General features: G+C 48.2%; 1 protein-coding gene across 1 annotated transcript in view; it reads right to left on the bottom strand.

Moving 5' to 3' along the window:
* Itga9 (integrin subunit alpha 9) overlaps nt 1-24,857 on the bottom strand; it is a 304,511-nt gene that overhangs the window by 211,582 nt on the left and 68,072 nt on the right. The window contains exons 14-17 of the mRNA XM_013346639.2: nt 22,762-22,852; nt 22,047-22,092; nt 15,859-16,013; nt 5,925-6,085 (exon numbers count right to left, since the gene is read on the bottom strand). Of these exons, the coding sequence (XP_013202093.2) occupies nt 5,925-6,085; nt 15,859-16,013; nt 22,047-22,092; nt 22,762-22,852 (453 nt within the window). The remainder of the gene's footprint in view (nt 1-5,924; nt 6,086-15,858; nt 16,014-22,046; nt 22,093-22,761; nt 22,853-24,857) is intronic.

The following is a 24,857-nucleotide window of genomic DNA, read 5'->3' as shown; positions in this document are numbered from 1 at the left end:
AGCCTACTGCATCTGGCATCTTCACATAAGGCTTTAAGAAGTCCCCCTGCTGCTGTGTTATCAGTGGTTCATTTGTCACTGTGGAGTAGCACCCATCAGACTGGTGGATGGACAGAATTCAAAGAAGCAGGCAAGTTTTACCTGGGTGCATGTGTGGCTGCTACCGCTCAGAAGGTACTGTGGCTTTCTAGATATTTTAAAGATTTATTTATTAATTTATTTAATGTACACTGGTGTTTTGCCTGTGTATATTCTGTGTGAGGATGTCAGATCTCCTGGAACTAGAGTTACAGACAATTGTGAGCTGCCATATGGGTGCTGGAGAATTGAACCCCAGTCCTCTGAAAGAGCAGACAGTACTCTTAACCACTGAGCCATCTCTCTAGACCTGCTTTCTAGATTTATTAACGAGCATTTGCAAGACATGCTAAGAAATGGATAGGGGTGTTCACCCAGGAGTGGTCATGGGACATTTGTTCCTGTCCCAAGCTCTCCTGTCCAGCCCTGCCTAACACCATTTACTGGTTCCTTAAAAGTGTGAGCTCCATTCTGTGTCAGAAGCTCTAGTGACCCCTAGTTCTGGCTAGCCCGATTAGTCATTCCAAAATGGTTCCACATGCTAGATGTTCATTCTGAGTCCACCATCCCAAAGCAGGAGTTGGGTAACTTGGAACCATCCATCTACATAAGGCAGGAACCCAAGGGAGGCTCCTTAGGGCCTAGGAACCTGGCTGTTCCTCAGGAACAGTTACATCTTCAGGAGATGAGGTGGGTAGAGGCATGTCAATAAGAATATGACCAAGGCTTCCAAGTGGGCTAATGGTGGCTCTATCAATGACACTCGGGCATGGTGCTATAATAGGACTATCGTATTTAAAAAGTTATCTCCTGGTCAACTAACTCCCTATTCAGTTTTCTGGTGGCGAAAACACCGCTATGGTATCCTAATGTTTTTAATTCTCTCAGAGTCTAGCAATTTCCCTTTCGAACACGCAGGGCGGACAGGCGCCTCTACAGGGACCGGGAAACAATGAAAATGGCCAGAATTCAACAACACTGTTTTGACTTCAGTTGGTTTTGTTTCCACAGTTTCTTTCTGTGTCAGGCATGGAATAATTGGTTTTCTGTTTATAGAAGGGTGCGACCCTTTTACTTCACAAAAATGCTAAAAGTCGTCTGTCTGCTTTAAGGAAAAATTATGAAATCAAAGAGTTGTGGGATAAGACCCTAAGACAGAAAGAACGCAAAAAGCAGGCAAGAGGTGCATGGCTCTATATAGACCCAGGAGCTGGAGCTGAAATAAAGGAAGCACTAGAGACACAATCATGAACCCAAGGGCCAAGCTATAAAGAAAAAAAAAAGCATGGGAGGCGGGTTCTGGAGAAAAAGGGACAGGACAGCTCATCAAAGAGTCGGAGCATGTGGCACAAGAAGAAGAAACTGAAAATGTCACCTGAGGTGAGTGCTACAGAGCCTTGCAGTCAAAGGAAGGGCTCTAGGTTTTACCTGTGACCACAGGGTCTAACTAGAGATCTCCCTCCAAACCTCTAGTTAGACAGTAGAGGGGAGTCCTGCTCCAGAGTTGGACTAGTTTGGGGAACAGGGAAAGACAAGTGGGGTGCATGGCATCTGGGGAACAGTCAAGGAAGCAACTAGAACAGCTTTAGCGCTGTCCCAAGAGGAACCTCCCCTCCCTAGGGGTCCCTTCAAGTCAGACCAGGGTACCACACAGCTGGCTTAGGAGGCAGGTACTGGTCCAAGCTGGTCTCCACAGTGGAGAACATCACCATATATGGAGTGAAAAGTTAGGAGGAGAAAGAGGAAAAGAAAACAAGAAAATACTGAACAGGCTTAAAGACGGAAAGAAAAATGCCTAAAGATAGCCTAAACAAAACACGCGTGCCCCCCGTGCCGGCCTGTCTGCTGGCCATATGGCGTGTGGCAAGATGGGGCATTTGCAGTCCTGTCTCTGCAGAGCTGAGAGCCAGGCCTTGCAATAGAGACCATGCCATGGTCCTTCAGCTTGACTCGCAGACCCTAGGCCACACCCCCAGGCTGGGAAGCCATCACTGCCACACCCCCTCCCCCTTCTTGCTACCTACCTCAGGCCCCACCCACACAAGGCACAGACCTCCCAGCGGTTTTCCTCAAACCCTGTAAACCACAGGCTCTGTCTGGGAGCTCCTAGGCCAGCTGGGCCACACTGGGGACAGCTCGCTAGTCCATTGACATTTCCCCTCACTCAAATACTCCACCAGTCCCCAGGTCCGCCGTTAGGGCCCAGATAGTCACTGTGGGACAAAACTACCCTCGTGGTTGTTGTATTGAGCATGCACTGCTTTGAACATTTCTTAACAGGAGAGCTGGTTCTTGCACCATAAAGAACTGTGATTCTCTCTCTCTCTAATATATGCCACCACCTCATCTGGCTGCATGAAAAGACCCAAGCAGAAATTATAAGGTAAAATTCATTAAAGTCAGTCCGCTTTCTCTCCCTGAACCGGTCCTGAACACCCAAACTCTGGAGCCCCACCACCAGCCGGCAGACTCTTCTAACCAGATCTCAGTTCTGCTCTCATCAACTAGGTTTTGATTGAAAAGTCCTAGGTGTCCCAGGTGGGGCCCACTAGAGCTAGAGGTGTCAAAGGGATGCCAAGCTTAAAGTGAGTTTCAGGAAGTGGCATGGTGACACAGCACTTGGGAAGCTGACCCAGAGGACTGGGTCTGAGGCCGTCTGGGAGACACGTGGTTTCACTCCAGCACGGGTGACAGAGTCAGAGTCTCCCAAAACAAACTAATACTTGTGTACGTCTCCATCTCAACTATCTACGTTTTGCTCTGACAAAACACCTGGCGAGCAATCTTAAAGAAAGAAGGTTCGTTCAGGATCACAGTTTAAGGGGACAGTCCACCATGCGGGGCAAATCCCGACAGCAGGGGCTTGAGGCCGGGGGCCACGCTGCATCCAGACAGAAAGTGGTGAACTTCGGTGCTCAGCTTACTCCTACCTTCACGTGGCGGACACGGCGGCCACGCTGCATGCAAACACAAAGTGATGAACGCAGGTGCTCGGTGCTCAGATCACTCCTACCTTCACGTGGCGGGCAGGGCGGAGAATGGTGTTGCCCGACTTTCAGGTGGGTCTTTCCATTTCAATCCACCTAATCGAGGTTATTCCTCACAGGCCGGCCTGGAGGTTTGCCTCCCAAGTGATTCCAGAGCCTGTCAGTCTGTCAGCAGTAGTAGCACCCACAACCACAGCATGCTGTGCAAGACTGGGTGATGCCATTGACTGCTTCCTCAGAGATGTGAGCTCCATTCCGTATCAGAAGCCCCCCATGACCCTAAGTTCCAGCTAGCCTGGTTAGTCATCCCAACATGGTTCTATGTGTTAGATGTTTATTCTGAACCTACCATCCCAAAGCAGGAGTCGGATAGCTTAGAGCCATCTACAGAAGGCAGGAACTTAAGTGTCCCCTTATCCACGGGAACATGTTCCAAGACATCCTGCAGATATCTGAAACTGCAAACAATACCAAGCATATATTTCCCCCATAGATACATATCTATGATAAAGTTCATAAATTAGGCAAAGAAATAACCATTAAAAGTAAAACCACATATCCTGTGGCAAATTTATTTAACATTTATTATTTTTTAGATTTTTTTTCACATAATACTACTGGACTGGACCTCAGTGACCCATCATGATTGAGTTCCCAGAAGGAGAAGCCACTAAGAAAGGAGGACGTTGTACATATACTAAAACACAGGTTATCTGAGATACAAATTTGATGAGAAATCTTACATTTTTATTTGCTATATCTGGTAAGTTTATGAAACAGAATAAGCTAGATCAACCTCTGAGGCAATCTTCCTCAGGTCACCAGAGGAACAGCCCTGCCCTAGCCTTCCTCAGAGGCCGCCATAGGAACAGCCCTGCCCTAGCCTTTCTCAGAGGCTGCCATAGGAACAGTTCTGCCCAGCTCTCACTTCAGTATTGGTGCCCCCTGGATGCACTTCCCCAGAGCCAGCAGCAGGTTCTCTGTGGCTCTGTCCTTCAGACTTGTAGTTCTTATGAACAATTTGCTATGGATTTTTGAGTCAAAGCAAGAAGTTGCAAAGGGCCTCAAAAGGAAGATTTGTGGAACAGACTCAGCACGAGGAACGCCAGATGCCCCACGCCCTAGCAAGTGTCAAACAGAACCATTTGATACATCTTGAGGCTTGCACATGAGCCTCTCCTGAGCAGTCCATGCCCTCAAGGATACTCATAAGCCAAAGGAATCTAAGATTAAGAAGGGCAGGGCAAGTTTAACAAGAGCAGGGGCAGCTTTCTAAGTGGCCAGCAGCCCAAGCCAAGGGCAGCTGGCCCGGGCAGGCCCTGACATGAGTCTGGCAGAAGGCAGAGCCCAGCCCCATTACAAAGCATCTCGGGGTATGAACTCACGGGCTCCAGGCCAGACCTTGTGCTGCAGACATGAAGGTAATTCTCTACACACAGCCTAGAAGCAGCAGTGACTGAGTATGACCCCAACAAGACAACAGTGGAAAGACACTTCAATCTACAGATCCTATGGCTAGAAATACTACATTAATCTAGATTTATGGCTAGAAATCTCTGGCTAGTAATATCACATTAAACTATACAAAACTGGCATTTCCGTAAGTGAAAAATGTCAGAACGTTGGGAATTATGTACGGCCCAACCAATCAGAAAATAATTCTGAGCACCTTCATCAGACTCCATGCAAAGATTTTCACAGTCACTGCACAAGTTTTATCTTTTATTTTGTTTTGCTTTGAGATAGGGTCTGACCATACGAGCCCAGACTAGGCTGAAACTCTCCAGGCAGAATTTGAACTCGTGACCCTTCTGCCTTTCCCTCCCAGGTGCTGGGGTTGTAGTATGTGCCCCCTGCTCTGGGCAATGCTGGGTGCTAATGGGTGCTTTCAAGGTGAGTATCGAATGCGCATTTGAGAGAGGCAGGGACTCACACACAGTGCTCACACAGCTCCATCCACACCAGGTCTGTGTGCTTCAAGCCCACACACACAGGCCTTACACCAACTGCCCTAGCCAGATCTTGGCTTCATGCACCTTCTCTGCTCTCTGTTCTACAGCAGTGACCACGGTCAGGACTCCCATCCAGCACAGCAGATTCTCTAGCAATAATCAGAGCCCGGCTTCCTCAATTGCAGGAAAATATATTTAGCAAATACTTTGAAGAGGGGAAAAACGTCTGGAAGTTTATTTGGGGGAAGGAAGGAGACCCTTAAAATGCACTTCTGAAATAAATAGCAAGCAGTCAACAAGAGAACTGTCCAAACCATTTTAAAGCACATTCACTCTGACTGTGAGTTATTCTGCCACGCCGTGGACCACTAAGAAGGCAGCAGGAACAATGTCATCTGAGGCTCAGAGCATGGCCACTAACTCTCTCCTCTCGATGAATGCCGACTTACAGAGGCAGGGGATGAAAACGTCCCAAGAGAACAAGGCCACAGTCAGAGACTGGTCTCTGGCATCCTCTACCCTTCTCAGAGGTTGGGGACAGCACAATAAGTGAAAGGGGACCCATGATACGACTCAGTGGGCAACGCACTTCCCTTACAAACCTCCTGACCCAAGTTCGATTCCCGGAACCACCTAGAGGTGGAAAATAGAACGGACTCCTCAGAGTTGTTCTTTGACTGCCACACACACACCATGGCAGACGTGCACCCCTCCATGACTCAATGGTGCTTTAAAGTACTAAAGATAAATAAGATGGCTTCACCTCTGAGCGTTAAAAAAACACATATTATGAACTAGGATTATGAAAGTCAGAGCCCGCACAATGAAACATACGAAGCTCGCACTCGGTCCAAATGACTATCGGTAGAGACCAGATTTGAGGATTAAAAACAGAAGGGAAACTAACCTTGACATGGGCCAGGTAGTGATGACACGTCTCCTCCATGCTGGTCAGCTGCAGCTTCTCTGAGACCTGGCCGGCAGTCTCTCCCAGCAGCACGAAATAGACTCTGGGCAGCTGGCCCTTCTCCTTCTGGGCCACATCAGCCGTCAGATTGTAGCTCAGATCTGACAGGAAATGAAGGGTCAAAGATGTGAGCAAAGATGGACACACAGGGGTGAGAGCACCCAGTACCACAGTTCTGTGGAGACCCCACGCACAGTTCCCACAGTATAGGGGACTGTCCCGTGCCCACATCAAGAGCTTCTCAGAAGCCTGTGACCAGGCTGTGGAAGATCTATGATGGCCCCTGTCTTCCCAGAGATCCCACACAATCATACAGTCATTCCTTGTTTAAACCTCGTGCCTGTGTGAGGTACCAATGAACCACTAATATACACGCACGTCACGACTTTTACCATGCACAGAGAGGCCTGAGAGGCGAACATGGCAGCAAACCTGCTGAATGTAACTAGAAGCCACTGACTTCATGAAATTGACTTCTGTCGAGCCACATGTGTGATAAGGGAGCAATTGCTGCAATAATTCAACATCTCTCACAGATGCCGGGTCGTGCTCTCAGCCACAACATCTTCCTATCTGTGTGTCACCCGTGCTGGAGTGAGGAGCCCACACAGCAGGGACTGACACGGTGAGGTGTCAGTCAACACCACAGGAAAAAATAAGTCCACTTCCATGGAGCGCCATGCTTAGAAACCGAGGCTCGGAGTGCCTGTCCTTTCATCAAGGCTTTGGTCATGGTGGCTCCTACATGGAGTGCTCCTTCTGAAAACTCAGTCCTACACCTGAGAGGGCAGTGCCAGACGGGAGAGTGGCCTGCACACAGTACAGAATGGAAAAATGGAATAAAGATGCTCTGATGTCAAATGCATGCTGGGTAAACCCAACAGACCTTGCCTCCATTGCTCTGGGGGCATGTAAAGAAACAGATAGCTGTGTGTTTTGTCCAGTAAGATGAACTTCAGCAGATCCACAGCATTGCTCTCTGGGCAGGGGCTAGTCTCTCGGTGAGCCATTTGATTTCTTAGCTCTTTGGTGGATTCTGAGATTATTGTTTTTTTAAAGATTTGATTTTATTTTGTGTGTGTGTGTGTGTGTGTGTGTGTTTGCATGCTACATGAGAGCAGGTGCCCAAGGCTAGAAGGACGTGTGGGAGCCCCTGGAACTGGAGGTACGGGCAACTTGGGTCCTTTAGAGAGATCAACCACTGAGCCATTTACTAGCTCAAGGAAGAGTAGTTTTTATGGTGGAGAAACAATAATCCATGGCCCTAAAATGACCAGATGAGATAGCTGACCAGTAGGATGGCGGATGAGCCATCGCAGGCCATCTCTACACAGCTGTCTGTCAGAAGCTTGGACCATTCGTTGAAGCCAGTGCCTTGCCAGTGTTTAAGTGTGGTGAAATCAACCCACAGTAATAGCTGTGTCCGTAAATAGCATCAAAGGGACCCACCACCAAAGAAAGTCTGAGCAGGGAGGAAGAAAGGTGGCTTGACAGGCCATCTGTGGCTACACCACGGCGCATTTTTTCTGTATCTAATGGCCTTCTTGGGCCCCTGCCATATAGTGGTTACTATCATGCCCAGATGGCAGATTCCTAGCCAGTGGAGGCTATGATGTCCTAACTTGTTTATCCTAACGAGCAGCTGAGGCAAAGCTGGGTCACCAGGAGGGACCTGGGATATGGATCATCCCAAAAGATAGTTCTACTATTAAGAAAAGAACAGCCAGGGGAAGTGTTTCAGTATAGAAAACACAGGGTACAAGCAAGAGTTACAAGTAGAGCGTGTGCATGGGCTGCCAAGGTCTTGAAGAAATCCTATAGGACAGCTCATGGAAAAACAAACAAAACCAACTTCATTTTTAGGACAAAGGGTCCTTAGGCTCTAAAAGGGGAAATACTTACTCTAGTCCATGAACCATCTACCATACAGCAGAATCCAAAGCTCTCTAGATCTAATCTGGGCTATTTTTACCACGCTACATGTAAGTGCTTAATTTTTCAATCTTACCTGCTGTCTTGGTTAGGGTTACTATTGTTATGAAAAGACACCATGACTACAGCAACTCTTATAAAGCAAAACATTTAACTGAGGTTTACAGTTTCAGAGATCAGTCCATTATCACCATGGCAGGACGCACGGCGGTGTGCAGGCAGACATGGTACTGGCTACACCTTGATCAGAAGGCAACAAGAAGTAGGCTGAGGCACTAGGCATGGCTTAGGCATAAATGAGACCTCAAATCCCACCCCCACAGTGATATACTTCCTCTAACAAGGCCACACCTACTCCAACAAAGCCATACCTCCTAATAGCGCCACTCCCTATGTGCTAAAGAGGGCCAATTACATTCAAACCACCACATGCTGTGAGATAATGCTCTTGAGCACTGTAAAGATTTGCCACTTATATTGGTTTAATAAAATGCTGATTGGCCAATAGCCAGGAAGGAAGTATAGACAGAGCAACCAGACTAGGGGATTTCTGGGAAGAGGAAAGGCAGAGACACAGTTAGCAGCCAAACACAGAGAAAGCAAAATGAGAACAACTTACTGAGAAAAGGTACCAAGCCACATGGCTAACAATAGATAAGAATTATCAGTTAATTTAAGTCGTAAGAGCTAGCTAATAATAAGCCTGAGCTAAGAGGCTAAACAATTTATAATTAAGATAAGCCTCTGTGTGTTTCTTTGGGACTGAATGGCTACAGGACCAGGCAGGACAGAAACTTCAGTTTACAACCACATTCCACTCCATGGCCCCCATAAGCTTGTAACAATATCATAATGCAAAATGCATTTAGTACAACTTTAAAAGTCCCCACAGTCTATAACAGTCTCAACAATGTTTAAAAGCTCAAAGTCTCTTCTAAAATTCATGCAATCTCTTAACTGTAATGCCCTGTAAAAATCTAAATCAAAAAGCAGATTACATACTTCCAACATAAAATGGCACAGGAAATACAATACCATTCCAAACATAGGGAAAGGAGTATAGTGAGGAAATACTGGACCAAAGCAAGATGGAAAACAAACTGGGCAAACTCCAAACTCTGCATCTCTATGTCTCTTGTCAAAATGCTCTTCAGATCTTCAACTCCTTTCAGCTTTGTTTACTACAACCTACTCTTTCTCTTGGGCTGGTTCCATTCCCTATTAGTAGATCTCTCCTTGGCAGGTATCACATGGCTCTGGCATCTCTAACATCTAGGTGTCTCCAAGGCAATCCAGGCTTCAATTTCACAGCTGCACGCAATGACCTCTCTAGGCCTCCACTCAGGGACATCCCTGACATATGCCTGGCCTCACCAGCCTTCCTTAGTCACAGAGACAGATTCTATAACACCTTCCTTCTATCCTTAACTCTGAAGCCAGAACCACATGGCCAATGCTGCCAAGCTCTGCTGCTTCTTAAAGATGGAACATGGCCCCTTTGTTCAAATGTACCTTTACCAGCTTTCTGTCTGCAATAGTTTCCTTCACTGCCTAAACCTGGCTGTTTGGGAATTTGCTCTGTAGACCAGGATGGCCTCAAACTTAAGAGATCCACCAGTCTCTGCCTTCCAAGTGCTGGGATTAAAGAAAGGGTGTTGCACCACCATATCCAGCTCTAAGCTTTTCTTTAATTCCTTTTTACAAATTGAAAAGTTATCTGAATGGGACCTTGCCCTGAGGTCATCACTCCCTTTATTCCATTTCTTAATCTAAGTCCTTGAACACAGGCTTTACCTCAATTCTACTTCCTGGTGCTCCTTTTCTCCTCAAATTGTTCATTTTGCATTTTTCCTTGCTCAGTTTGCTCCTTTACATTAAATAATCTTCCTCAGAGTCAACACTAATAACCACACGACAGAGTCTATACTAGGCTCTTTTTGAGATTTCCTCTGCCAATGGAACTAAACAAAAACTTTCCATTTTTTAGCCTCAAGCAGACTCCTTGGTTAAGGGCAAAAGCAGCCACATACTTCACCAAAATATCACACAACCAGTCAGTCACTAGTCCACATACTAACATTCTCCTCCTCTGAAACCTCTTGATCCAGCCCCTCATAGTTCAAATAACTCTTAATACCAGTTTTCCATGCTCCTACCATACCTGTCCTGCAACCTTTCACTCTTTGAATGCAGAAATGGCAGACCCAAGCACAGACAAAGGTCCGGAGCTGAACTCTAAGCCAATCATTTTACTGCTGGCAATAACAACCCAACAGGACAAATGGTTATGTTTAAATGAAGCGAGTTTCAAAATGCTATTTAGCAAGATGACATCTGGAGATGCCCACAGATGGAAAACAAGTCAGAGGCCATGGCTGGTTACACCAAGGTGGGGGTGGCAGTCACAGAGTCTGTACAGCCCCTGACAAGAGTGTCCCACGTGACCAATGAGAGCTGTCCTTGTCCTACAGGGAAAGGAAAGTGGAAGAGACAGCAGACCTCAGTGATCCAGCCAGATGAGCCCAGAGGGAATGGGGATGCGCACAGGAAGACAGAGAGGGTGGTGTGGACTCCGCCTCACATCCTCTTGGCCTCTTCTAAGTCTGTCTGCCTCCACCAAGGGTCTCTCCGGGTCAAGGCAGAAGTAAGTCAGGCTCTGAGCAGCACAAGCAGACAGGACATAGTTGCCTTTCACTTGGGACTCCTCACACTGAGCATACCCTACACTGACTCCTCAGATTCCCCAGCAGGACTGAGTCAGATGGACCCAAGGGGTAACAGGCTTAGTCCTACACCGTTTGATTTCCTAGAATGGTTAATTTATGTGCCAACTTGGTTGGACCGCGGTAACCAGATATTTAGTCAAACACTAAATTACACACTGCTGTGAAGGTCTTCTACAAATGAGACTGACGGCGTTATCACTGGACTTTGGATGAAGCAAATCAAACTCTATAATGTGGGTGGGCTGCATTAGTTGAAGGTCTTGATGAGAAAATTTTAAATATATATATAAAATTATATATATATTATATGCCATTAAATGTATATAGTGATCTCTCTGTTTCCCAATAAGGAGTCCTGTGTCTAGCCTACCCACAGACCTAAACTACAGCTTCAGCTCAGCTCTATCTCCACAGCCTCATGAGCCTATGTCCCGACCGTGGGATTCCTTACTCCCTTTCCAACTTCCCTGGTTGGTTCCTCTGGAGAAGCCTGCCTAGGCCAGTATTCTGCCCCATTTGCAGGCTGGTACTGCCGGGACTCGTCCCTATGTTGAGGTATGCCCTGAGACCTGACTTGGGAATATGTTTGAGTTGGGGGAGACCTTAACACAGGGCAAGATGGGAAACGGGGGAGGGGGCGAGTTCAGCCTTTTGCGCATGGCCAAAGCTGCACTGAGTATTTTGCGAGCAAAGCGCCCACCTTCTGCTCAAAGTGCCACAGTGGTCACCAGCGAAGATCCTAAAACTCCCAAAACTCGTGCGAGCGGGGGGGGGGGGGGGGAGATGCAGTTCAAAGAACAGAGCCGAGGATGAGGCCACGCTCTGATCTGGGTGGGACACGTGGGTGCCAACCCGTTAACCTAGCAGATTTCTCTAATGTTCCAATGCCTGATCCCAGGCAGACCCGGTTATCCAGTCACCAAGGAAATGCAAGCATTTCCTCCCTAGAAAATATCGTGCTCGATATGAAATTTATTCTGACATTATAAACATAGAGAACCTCTTTCTGTATCAGATTCTCAGTTCTTGAAGCAAGCATGAGGAAACCCCTCCTGAGTGCAGAGAGTCTGGAAGCCGCCAGAGGTGAGAAGGAAGAGTCACCTCTGAAGCCCCGTGCTCCAGTGGTAGCCTTAAACAGTCCCCCCTCGAGTGCCCCCAAGCATGTTGGGATGCAGCCAATCAGCTTGCTTGTGGGTGGGGGCGGTGCCTCAGGCCTGCAGCTTAGCCTCGCTGCAACCCCTTAATACAAACCAGCTCTCAAAGCAGGGTCCAGGCGGAGGATTGCTGGTTCAGATTAGAGCCAGTTCCCACAGCACATGACACACCGGGTTCTTCCTTCTGGCAGTTTGTGTCTATGCCATGTCGAATGATGTCATGTGGATGGAAAAGCTGATCAGACCCATGCTTTCGCTTGCTTCTCCTCCCTGCCCCCCAGGCGGATTCCCAAGGGCCCCCCACATGGGCTGGGGCCCGGGGAGAGCGCCAGCTGTCTCGCATCAACTAGGGCTCTGGTCTATCCTAGCCAACACGGAATCGGTCCCGAATCTCCCCCAGAACAAGGATTCAGCTGTGACTGTCTACCAGGGCTCCTTCCAGCGCTACTTGGCTTCCCTGGTGCTTCCCAGAGGAGGGGAAAAAGGGATATTTCCCCTTTACTAGCTTTCCCTAATTCTCTCCATCTTCCTCCAAGGAATGTGACACTTACTTGGCAGTAATTGCTTTCTTAGGTAACCCCCATTTCCTTCTCTGACAAGGCTCTCCTTGGTCTCATCCCTACACTTCTGGGGACCGGAAACTTTGAGAATAAGTCTCTTCCTAGGGAGTAGACAGCACCACCTCTCACTGCAGAAAAAAAGGTTGGGGGCACAAAGGATCAGTTTCCAACTGTATTTCTGTGGCTGACCAGGGGGCCATCCCTCAGGGCCTGGAATCCAGAGCTTGTCTGCTCACACTGTTCATGGGAAGCTTTGTCAGGCTGTCTGTAAGCCCGGGTTACATGCAGGTAGGGGATCTGAGTGCAAACCGGGCTGGGGACAAAGCCCAGTGGCAGAGTGCTTTTGTAGCGTAAATGAGACCAGCAGAGTGGGAAAATGCAACTCCTTGGGACACAACCCTTTCTGGTTTTCATCTGATACTATGGCAAAAGTACAGAATTGCGATTCTCAGCCTCTAGACAGGCAAGCCTATGGCCACCAAGAAGGCAGACATGCAGCCCATGAGTGAAGGGCTCAGCATTCTTGGTGACAGCACTCAGTCCTTCTCAGTGGCTGCCAGAAGGCTCCGAGAAGCCACAGTCAGCCCCGGAGCCACGGATGAAGTGTCTAAGAACAATCCAGAATGAGCCGAACTCTTCTTTGAAATTGCTTAGCAAAATGTGCGATAAACCTGCCCTTGGGCAGCTGCCAGAGTGGAAAGCCAGCCTGCATGCCACTCCGCACGTGTCTAGAAGGGCAAGTGAGGAGACCCCTCCCGCTAGAATGTGGGTCCGTGCTCTGCAGCCACGGCTGAGCACAGGGTCTGGCGGAACTTCATCATCCTCTTTTAGCAAAGAGCCCCAAACAACGTAAGACGAGGCTCATTTTCTCACCTCCATGCTTCTCCAGAGACCCGAGGGAGCATGGAGAACGTCCTCTGAAAGTCATTGCTCCCCAGAGTAGCAACAGGGCCTTAATATTTCAGATCCCCCATGAACCTGGGCGCTTCCATGCCAGTTATGCAGTTCTTGGTTCTAGTTCTAAGCCTGCCTTCTCTGCTTTGCTGGGATTCCACCAGTTTATTTTGCCAGCAGTTCCCTGTGAGGGTCTGCCAATGGGGAGAGGGGAGGGGGGGCACCTGTGGGGCTGGAGGGAGAAGAAGGCCTCGCCCTCCCTGCTTATTTATCCACTTATCCAAGGACAGCTTTCATGGCCTCTGGACTAGACAGATGGACAAACGTAATTTTACTCCCTAGGTCCTCCTTCATGACCCAAAGCCCTCACTGTACTTTCTCAGAGGGGTGAGTAGCACCCTCAATAGTCTCTACTTAAAGATTTAGGTGCCCCCCAGGGGGAGTAGGAAGAGATGGGGGAGGTAATGGGAGGAGAGGAGGGAGGGGAAACTGTGATTGATATGAAAAATTAATTAATTAATTTTAAAAATTAGGTTCCCTCCCCCCAAAAAAAATAAAATGAAATGAAAAAGATTTAGGTCCAGATGCACAGGGTCCCTTCTTCAACCTCACGGGTCCTGATAACCTCGAGGAAGGAATTAACAGAGTATAATCTTGACTGGTTACCCAGAAACTTGGTAAAACACAGGCTGCTGGGTTCTACCCTCAGAGTTCTCGTTCAACTTGAATATGCATGGCTAACAAGATCCCAAGCGATGCCACACAGCTGATCTGAGGAGTTGGCTAGCTACTGGCACAGTCCCAGCCATGGCAACTGTCTCCTGCAGTTACTGCTGCATCCTCCCTGGCCTGCCCAGCCATTTCCGAGAGTCCAAGCCTACTAAAACGTAAGGTGTGGTGATCTGTTTTTGGACTGGATCTTGCCGTGTCCATAACATTTCACTCCTTCAAGGGCCACGGTCCAGCCCAGATCCTTGTAGATTTCCTCCAAGTGGTCTGTGAAAAGCTGAAAGCTGGTGCCTGACTGTGGCCCCAGCAGGGCTTAGGGATCACAGGGGCCACCCCCGTACCATCTCTTCACTCAGCTCGGGAGTCTGAAGCCCCTTGAGCCACGCCTGTTTAAACTCAGCCTCTCCTCTGTTCCCACTATGCCACGTTACCGTCATGCTCGCCAGAACATGGGTCAGGAATATGAAAGCGTGTCAGGGACAAAGTAGTCGGAACTCTCTAGAACAGAGCTGTTTCTAGTGCACAGCACAATAGACATACAATGCACAGCTAGGAAATGAGTACCAGCATGAACTGTTGCTTGCTTGTTTCTTAGAGCTCTAAAATATGCACCAAAACTCACACTCAGGGTTCGGGGGTGGGGGCGGTATGGGTCTCTGGTAGGTATGTGTTCATCAGGCCAGAGGGCCTGGGTTTGATCCCCAGCTCCAAAATAATGACCACTTCCAGAACCTAAGAAATGTTGGCTAATTGATTCTAGCTGTCATGAGCAGGTGTTTGGGTCCAGGAGGAACAGAAACCTTCTGCATCAGACTCTGATGGTTTCAACCATAAAGATGACAAGAAGAAACTCTGGTTGGAAAATGCAACTATATCAGACTAAGTACCCAGCCCCAACAGCTGGATGAACTTAAAGAATATTATTTTACTCCCTGGACTATATATAAAAATTGCATGACTCTTCAATCCCATGTTTATCGTATGGCTATGCTCAGTCTGGCAATTCCTGAGCTCTCTTTAAAATGAAAGAAAAATCTTTCTAAGTAAGCACAAGGTTTAGTTGTGAGGTTTGCTCAATGATTTGATCACGATGATTTGCCAATGAGATCGCAGAGGACTGGCCTGTTGTCAATTAAGGCAGAGTGCTTAAAGTCCAGCTGAGTGGACTACACGAGTGTGCATATGTGTGAACTTCAGAGTAGTGCTTTGCACACTCAAATCACCTGCACACCTCACCAGGACATTGTCATAGTTACCTACAGCTCCCAACTTGGCACAGCCTAGAGTTATGACAGGGAATCTCAATGGAGGCGCTGCCCAGATCAGATTGCCTGATCGTGTTCTTGATTGACGGTTGATTTGGGAGGGCCCTGACCCATGTGGACAGCACCATCCCTGGACTGTCTAAGAATGTTAACTGAGCACGAGTTGCCTATTCCAAATCTCTGAGATTCCAGAGTAGGACCATGCTCTTAACAATCTAAGCCTCGGAACCCTTCACATCCTGAGCTGATGTCAGTTGTCCGAGGCGACCCTGCTACCTAGTTGATGCTGCAAGCTTATGGGGTGGGGGTGGGGTGGGGAGAGTCTCCAGATTCTTATTGTTTAACTGCATGAAGCGTTCCGTAGGGGCAAGGTTCCAGCACTTCATCTCACCAGCTCACACTCTGCCCCGCCCAGTGAATTCCAGTCTAGGCATACATTTGCGGGAAAGGATGCTTGAGGTTCAATGTCATTTGTCCTAGACCTGGAGGGTGTGTGAAATTTGAAATACGTAAATGAGCAGGAAAGTGGAAAGAGGCGCCCCAGACAGTGTCCAGCCCACTGGCCCAGCTAAGGTAAGGCAGATATCGCAAGCTCTGACAGTGTGACTCATTACCGATTTCTTCTGGCACATGCTTGCCATGGAAGCGAAAACACACGGTGACATTCAGGCAGTTCACGGGCTGCTGTCCATCATGACACTGAGGTGCTGTGATGTTGATGGAGCCTGGGAGGAAGATGGAGACAGCCACAGTGATGACCGATCTGGCTCTGCAGGACAAGGAGAGGGAAGGAAACCTGCGTTAAGTAGCAGCTCTCAGAACCGAGCAAGAACTGGACAGGCGGAATAGCTCCTGGGACTTCAGCCAGCATTTAATTAAAGAATGAAATGCCCCAAGAGAGAAAGGCTAGTGTGCTCTGTAAGTATTTTTTTCTGGTTTTAAAAGTAGCACATTCCCTAAAATACTAATGGTTTGCTTCCTGGTAACAAAGGCAAGTTAGTTGTTAATGAAACACAGCTGGCTAAAGCCGTAAATCAAGTACCAGATGCTGGGTGATTATTTAAAATTTCACCCAAGAAGTTCCGATTTCCATTTCATTGGGAGGCATGAACGCAGTGAGGAAAAGTCTCTACGTCATAAGCCATGGTTCAGGAGCTAGATGCAAAGTTGGTGTGACAGTTTGCTCCAGTAATCCCAGAATCTGAGGGACTGAGTCAGAAGGATTTCCCTGCCTTCTAGGCCAGCCTGGGTCACAGCCTAAGAGCTTGCTTTAAAACGCCAAAGGGAGAGGTGGGGGAGGGAGGAAAAGGAAAGAGAGAGACAGAGACACAGAGAACCTGAGAGAGACAATGAGACAGAGAGACAGACAGAGAGACCACTAGAAACGTACAGAGTGGTTCCTCTGCCATTGTCGGCAAAAGTTGGTCAAATATTCTCTTTCATTTATGTCTATCAATCCATTGACTATGGTCTAAAAAGAATTGATTGATGGAGTCCCAGCTGGTACCAGCAAAACACTTCAAGGAATTAACCTGACTAGCCTTAGGACAAAACGAAATCCAATAAACACAGCCCCCTCCCCGACGTGACCACTCCCTAGTGCCTGATGGATGGACAGCATCCCTGGACTCCCCTGCGGCAACCAGACAAAAGCTGAGAAGGAAGCAGGCTTTCCTTTCCCATCCTTTCCCATCTGCTCAGGGAGGAGGCACCTAAGCTGTGGCTTGACCTCCCCCACCCTGCCCTGACCTCACAAAGCAAACCTTCTCCCCCTTGGGATCCCTGCCCTTCATGCTGTTGGGACTAATGCCCTCACGTGTGGGCGAGCCTCATCCAAAATGCCCCAGGGTGGCAGAACAATAGCCAAAGAACCCCAGGACAAGAGAACGTTCAAGGGAAACCTGGGTGCACAGTGCAGTGAGGAGCCGCACAGCACAGATGGCATGGGGACCCCACTGCTACTGCCATTGCAGGGACAGGAAGGTCAACAGAAGGGCAGCTCTGACGGGGCAGTGAACTGGGGCACTCAGAGCAAATCTGGCTGTGAGACCAAAGGGAGACAGACAACAACAATGCCAGAAATAAAGCAATATCCTGGTCCTTCGGCTTTCTTCTGGGTTCATCCTTAGAAGATGCTAGAACTCCTTAGAAAGACCATTTCTCCCTAGTCAGTGTAAAATGATGTCATGGTTAACTTTGTCAACTTGACCGGATCTGGAATCACCATGAAAACATGGGAGGGAGTCTCTAGATTAGGTCAGGTGAGGAGGGAAGACCCATGCTAAAGGGGAAGGGGCTGGGAGTCTCTGAACAAAAACGGTAAAGTGAGATGAGCATCAGCATTCATGTCTCTCTGCTTCCCGACTGCAGGTCCCACGTGACCTGCCCCCCTCATGCTCCTACCACCATGACTACTCCCTCACCCCTTCCACCCTCACCCCCCCCACTATGCTGGATCTGTGTCCTCAAATTGAGTAAACATAAACCTTTCTTTCTTTCCTTGTTAGTTCTCCCCTCCCAGGCATTTTGTCAAAGCAATAAAAAGTAGAAACATCCCTTTTCCCCTCCCCTTCTACCCCTCCACCCTCTACTCCAATCCCTGTGGTCAGGGCAGCAGAGACAAAGTATCCACAGTTTCAGAGAGAGCCAGGCTCCTGTCTAAAATAACACCCTGGCAACCCCTGACTATGGAAAAGAAGATGAAAGGCCAGTCCATCCCCTTATCAGCCTGTCAGAGAGAAGGCACCATCTCCTCCCAGAGACTCGGCTGAGCTGGGCAAGCGAAGCCGGAGACAGAGCACTCCAGACAGAACACACTGGGCAAAGCGTGCCGAGCGGAATCCTGTGAAGTGTGAAGGAGCCGGCAGAGCCCTCCGGTCCATCCCCTCCAACAGCGGCTCCATCGGTTCCCTCAGCCTTTTTGTTTCCACTTCAAGTGTTGTTTTTGGATGAGGAAAGCAATGTTTCATAAGCCTCTCTGGTCACTTCCTTTGCCTGGGGTGGCACAGCACTAAGGTCCTATCACCAGAACAGGGGACCTGCCCTCCTGAGCAAACTTCCTGAGGGCAGGGCTGGGGCCTGCTCACACTCTAAGGGCGGAGCCCACCTGCCCATCCACTGACCTCTAGATAACAGCAGCAGGGGCGCATGAGGGCCGAACCACAAGTGTTTTTAAGACTTCAAAGAAGCAAGCGAGTGCTTTTCCGTGCTTTTCCGTGGCAGAGAGATGGGCTCTCCACATTATACTTCCGGGTAAACAACAGAAGTGGCTAGAGGATTGTTTTCATTCTCCTGGCAGGGCGGGGACAGGTGCAGGCTAGTTAGTTACAAAATCAGCCCTGGGCCTTCCTCTGTCCGGGTTCATCTTTGTTCACACAGTTGAAGACGCCCAGTCAGGTTCTCCCTTAGCTGTAGCCTGAAGTTTCCACAAACCCCAAGGTGCCTCCCCCAGTGCCTTCAATTACAAAGCACACAGCAGCTACCTATGGGCATACTCAGTTTCTCTTTGTCTCAGCCCAAATGAAAAGAAACTCAAAATCCAACCTCCCTCAGATTCTGTGTCTGAACCACCTGTGGCTCCATGTGCTCCTTTGCAGCCCAGCTTCAGGAAAAGCAACCAAGACCCACTGAGTCCCCCATCCTTCTCTCCCCTCCCCGGCCACAGCCATGTGACTTCTGCTACCATGCTCCCCAAAAGCTGCATCAGCCAATGTAAACACTGACATTTGGTGTCACTTCAAGCCAGGACACGTCCACCTGGTCCTTTCTGTTGAATATGATGCCACCATTGCCCCTGACCATGTAGCTCTGCTTTGTTGTCCTCCTGGCTCTTAGCGCCATCTGGGATTTTTAAAATCTTGTCCTAATTGCCTTTCCTGGTGCAGTGACAATCACCATGACCAAGTTTAACATGAGAAGGAGGCGGTCTAGTTCGGCTTACAACGTTTGGTCCATTACCTAGGATTGCTAAAGCAAGAGCTTGAAGGACAAACCACAGAGGCTCCGTGTTTGTCCCCTCTGGCTTTCTCGACTAGCTGGCCTGGCTAGCTGGCTAGCTTTCTTAGACAGCCAGGCCCACCTGCCTAAGGATGGCACCGCCCACAGTGGGCTGGGCCCTTCTGCATCAATGGGCAATCATGAAAATGTCTCAAAGGCCAGCCCACAGGCAGGTCTGATGGAAGCAATCCTTCCACTGGGGCTTCTCTTCACCCACGCTCACCACCACAAAGCTTCACCCAGAGGGAGGATAATAGCGATACACACATCACGGAGTTGTTTAGAGGGCAAGAAATCAATCCACACCTTGGATACAGAACATGGGTAGATCTCAGAAACATAGAATTGAGTGAAAGAACTCAAGAACCAGAATATATACAATGTGATTGTACGGATATGGAATCCTAGGGTGGGCAAAAGTGACCCCTGGTGACAGAAGCAACAGCAATAGATGCAATTAGACCCTAAGAGGGGCTGGGGAGAGGGCCAGTGGATAAACTACTTGTCATGCAAGCCTGGGGACTTGAGTTTGATCCTTAGAACCCACACACAGGTAGAAGGACAGAATCCATTCTACAGTGCTGTCTTACTATGTGCCTCCCGACACAATAGCAATAACAAGTGATTTTTAACAGCCCAAGAAAACTTGCAGGGTGACAGGAATGAACTTCGTCTTGACGGTGGTGCAGTTTTGACCATCCACTCCATGCTGGAGCCTGGGTCCCCCGTCAACGGTGAAGGCATCTCCGTTAACATTTATACCCATAGAGGAGAGAGACAAGAAGAAGCTCCTTGTCTGGACTTCATGAGGGAAGACAAAGCTCCTTTGGGTTTGGAGCTCATGGGGGAAGACAAAAGGAGTCTCAGCATGGAGAGGAGAAGTGGACATGAGCTCCTACACCTAACTCAGAAGCTAGCTCCAACTGACAACTGCTTGCAAAGGAAGAATTAGTTTTCTCCAATAAATATACAGGTCCCCCTACATACATAAGCCACACTTCAGGGCCGGTCCTACGCCCAGCGGAAGATGGCCCGCACGAGACAAACTCAGTGGTATTGTCAGAGATTTCTTTTTTGTCTCATAAAGCTTTGGTTGAGCCTTATTTTTTATCTTTTGCTTATCTATTATGGTTTTCAATTTTGTGATTTTATGAATTTTGTGTGTGTATGAAAGAGTGTGAGTGTTTCTTGTGGTTTTATTTCTTTTTTTTAATTCTGGGGGTCTGGCTTGTTGTTATTTTGTTTTATTTTAATTTCCCTGTTTGTTTTCTAAAGAGAGAGAAAGAAGGCATGGGGCTGGATGGATGCTGAGAGGACCTAGAAGGAGATGAGAAAGGAGAACTGTGATTTAGAATATAGCGTAGGAAAGATAATTTATTGTCAGTTAAAAATGATGAAAATTAAGAGACAACCGAACAGGCGCTCTGGGTATCAAGACAGCCTACCGCCACTGTAAGAAGCCAGGGGACATGCCTCATCTAAGAGGGACCCTGACAACCACAGCGAGCTGTCAGATCATTGTGAGACATGGTGCCGCCATGGCTCCCCACGTCACAGACCTTCATCGTGACCTTGCTCAGGAGGAAAGCTGCCAGCCAGAGAAAAGGGAGGGAAAGAGTGGAAACCCAGTCCCTCTGGGCATAATTCAAGGAACCAGGGAGATTTGACCTCAGTATCTGGGATACATTGTTATCTTCAGATACTGCAGGCTTCTGGGTAGATGCTACAAGAGCAGGAAGCAGAACTCCAGAAAGTCAAGTTTAATCAGATCTACGTAAAACCTGCTAGTCCTTATACAGGCTGTCTCATATTTGCTTCTGGGAAATACTCCTGCTATTGTATTTCACAGAGGAAAATCCTGGAACAAGGGGCTCAAGGAGCTTGCCCGGGAAGCTCGCCCAGAAGGGCAGCGGCAGGGCTTGAACTCAGGTCACCTGCCCTCTAGGTCACACCCCTGCAAGGTTACTCTGCCACTTAGACAACTCAAACTTCAGAGCTATCCAGCATCCAGCTGGTTCTCTCTACACCCCTTCCTGTGGGGTACCTCATTCAAGAAGAGACTGTGTCCCTCTGGGGAGGCTTGGAGAAGACCAGGCTAAACGCGAAGCATCTGTGCTGTAGGGCTCCACGGCCTCTGGGATCCCTTCCAGCTGTAAGCCCACAGCACTTTATTTTAGAACATTCTGCCATCGAGTTATTAACAAAACTGTTGGCTCCCACTCTAAAGTGCGATTCTCCTTCCTCTGACTCACACAGGCAGAAATACTTGAAGACGGCGCATGGGTGGAGACAGCACCGTAGGGGCTTCAGCAAGTTCTGGGCCTGAGCACAGGTCCCTCACCTCTGCTGCCACCAGTGAATGGACAGGAAGTTCCTGGTCCCTGGGGTTGAGGACTAACAGCAGTGAAGATACTGGTTATAAAGATAAAAAAAAAAAAAAGGCCTTTGAATGCCTGGCCTCTATAGGAAACAGAAATGTTTGTATAGCACGTCAACAGATGGCAATGATCATGACCAAAGACAAACAGCCTTTGGATTAGGGCTTGGGTTACCCCAAGTCCTGTCAAGACGCCCCAGAAAGCTCTCAGCTCCCTATAAGCTAGTTAAGGCCCACACTCTGGAATTCTGCAGTAAAGAACAATATGACCAAGAGAATAAAGACAGAATTTATTCTATGCACGCAGTCCCTAGAACTTAGGCCAAAGGAAAGAGGCAAATGATGAGATCGCACCCCATGCCTCCTCCACAAAATTCCATCCGTCACTCATGGAGAACACAACCCCAGAGCAAGAGCCAGGCATCTCACCTGAGGAGGACCACGCTGTCGGACAGGAAGGCTCCTATGGTGACATCTGAAAATAAAATTCGTAGCCTCAGAAACTTGTAGAAACAGCCCCAGCTGCCCATTGGCCCAGTGCCACAGTGACAGAGGCCCAGCCTTGTGGTCAGGGAGCCTTCCTACTGCTGCTGTCTGGCTGTGTAATGACTTTAGAAGAATTACAGCCACATTGTCCTAACTGGCAGCCAAGCACATCTGGCCTGGAAATGAAGCTGGGGGTGTAAAATATGTAGATTTTAAAGATCCAATTTTTAAAAATTAACTCATTAATAACTTTTATATTAGTTATGCAGTAAAATGATAAAATGTTGACTATATTAGATTATAGTTCATTAAAATTAATTACATCTTGCTTGTGTGTATTTTTCTGTAGTTACTAACATACAATTATAGATATCATTATTTAAACATTATTTTATTGGTATATATAAATTATTATAATCTGTATTTGGTGGATAATTTTTTTAGTGATTTGAAAACAGATCTTTTGCCAAGAATTTGGGTTTTCTTAGCAAGGCTTTGTAGAAAGGAATTTCTTATCTGAGCTGAAGCCTTTAAACGTCAGCCACGGGCAAAAGTTCCCATTGTGCTGTGGGAATAACACTGTTAACCAAACCAAAACCTATCTTATCTCACACACCTATCTCTATTTATCTGGCCTGCTTTGAGAAAAACGGCTTACCAGGATAGCCATTTCCATCCATATCAATGCCCCCGGATATGGACTGGCCAAACATCCGCAGGACCGGGTTTATCTTCCTCCCCGAAAGCTTCTGAAACAGACAACAGCAAACTGGAGTTACGGGAGGGCAGCGAGGACCCGGGACTGTTTGAACCCAGCTTCCTCGGGGCACTGGGCCTGAAGTTGTTGAGAGAAAAGAGAATGTTGGTAGACTCTGACCGGAGAGCCTAGAGTGGGTACTTGAAGGTCACACATTTCCTTAATATTGCTTGCCTTGGCCAGATGTCATCACTCAAAACTTTGCTTGAGTTTGGTGACAGTAAAATATCTACTAAAACATGATTTTAATCTTTTCTATGTTTATTTGTTTGTGTGCAGGGGTTGCTTGGGCCACAGTGCACACATGGAGGTAAGAGGAGAATCTGGAGGAACTGGTGCCGCAGGAATTAACCGTAGATCCTCAGGCTTGGCCACAAACGCCTTAACCAACTGAGCATCTCACTGACTCGCTGTATGGTTCTGGCACACTAAAATTCATGGCAAATAAATGTTGGATTTTTTCTCCTTTTTTTATGTGTGTGTGTGTGTGCACATGCACATGTGTGTGTAAAAGTTAGGGGCCAACCTTGTGTCATTCCTCGGGTGCCACCTATAGTTTTTGTTTTGTTTTTCTAAGGCAGGGTCTCACTGGTATGAAGCTCACCGGGTAGTTAGGCTGGCTGGCCAACAAGCCCATCGGGTTGTCCTCTCTGCTTCCCAAGCACTGGGATTATAGCTGCAGGCCATCACACCTGGGTTTGGGTTTAACCTGGGTCCTGGGGGTCAACCTTAGGTACCTGTGCCTGCGGGCAAGCCCTTCACTGGCCGAGCCACCTCCCTTGCCCTTCTCCTTTTGCTTTGATCCAGGCACAACTGGTTGAAATGCTGGAAACATCCTTCCCTCCGATCTTATTACTTATTTAGGTCCTAACTGTTTCACCTGGCTCCCCTAAAGTGGACAGGTCCTTGACACATCCATCTGGAAGGATAGCCCAGGAAGCCCACCGGGAGGTTTACAGATTCCTAAGCTTCATAGAAATGGCTCAGCAGTCTGACCTGGTAAATCTAGAACTGCACGGTGAACCCACTACCAACCACAGGGAGGGAATCAACCTTTCCTCATGAAAGGTGTCCGCCAGCCCACATCACATTTTCACACGCCATTAGCTTCCTCACGACCAGCAGCCGAGTGCAAGAGCACTCGCTGGATTGGGGTACCTGGTAAAGTATTTGACTTACAAGCACAAGAACCTGAGATCTCTCTCCAGAGTCTACAGAAAAAGCCAGATATGGTGGGATGTGCTTAGAATCCCAGAGCTGGGGAGCCAGAAACGGGAGTGTCCCTGAAGCTCATTGGCTAGAGTCAGTCAACCTTAACTGGTGAACTCCAGACCTAGGCAAGACCCTGAGTCAAAGGTTGTGGACAGTGTTGCTGAGAACGACACCGGAAGTTGTCCTCTAACTTTATACACACATGCCCCCATGCATATATTTAAAGGAAGACAGGGCTGGAGAGGTGGCCCAATGGTTAGCGCGCCCCGCTCTTGTGGAGGCTCCCAGGTTAGTTCCCAGCACCCCACATCTAGAGGCAACTGCCTGTGATTCCAGTTCCAGCTGATCCAGCGCCCTCTTCTGGCCTCCTCGGTCATGTCATTCACTGCACATGCCCACATGCAGACACACACACACACACACACACACACGCACACACACACAAACATGCGTAATTAAAAACAAAAGTAACACGTAGCTTTTAACAAACAAAAACGCTTGTCACACAGCCAGCCCTCGCCACACAAAAGCGATTCACATTTGTGTGGCACAGTTCCTTTCAAAGACCAAGTCCTGTGCCAGGAAGCCTCGTTTTCTGAGATCTGGTCAGTCCCTACTTTCTTCTGCCCACAGTGTCCTAATTAGCATTTTTGTTGCTGTAATAAAAATACTGACCAAAAGCAACCAGGGGAGGAAAGGGTTTGCTTCCGTGTACAGGTCACAGCCCATCAGCAGCGGAAATCAAGGCAGGAGCTTGAAGCACAGACCACGGAGGTTCCCTGCTC

This window comes from Microtus ochrogaster, chromosome 5 (genome assembly GCF_000317375.1).
Source record: "Microtus ochrogaster isolate Prairie Vole_2 chromosome 5, MicOch1.0, whole genome shotgun sequence".
Lineage (NCBI taxonomy): Eukaryota > Metazoa > Chordata > Mammalia > Rodentia > Cricetidae > Microtus > Microtus ochrogaster.
Note: the sequence above shows the minus strand (reverse complement) of the source record. Positions and strands in the feature narration are given on the sequence as shown.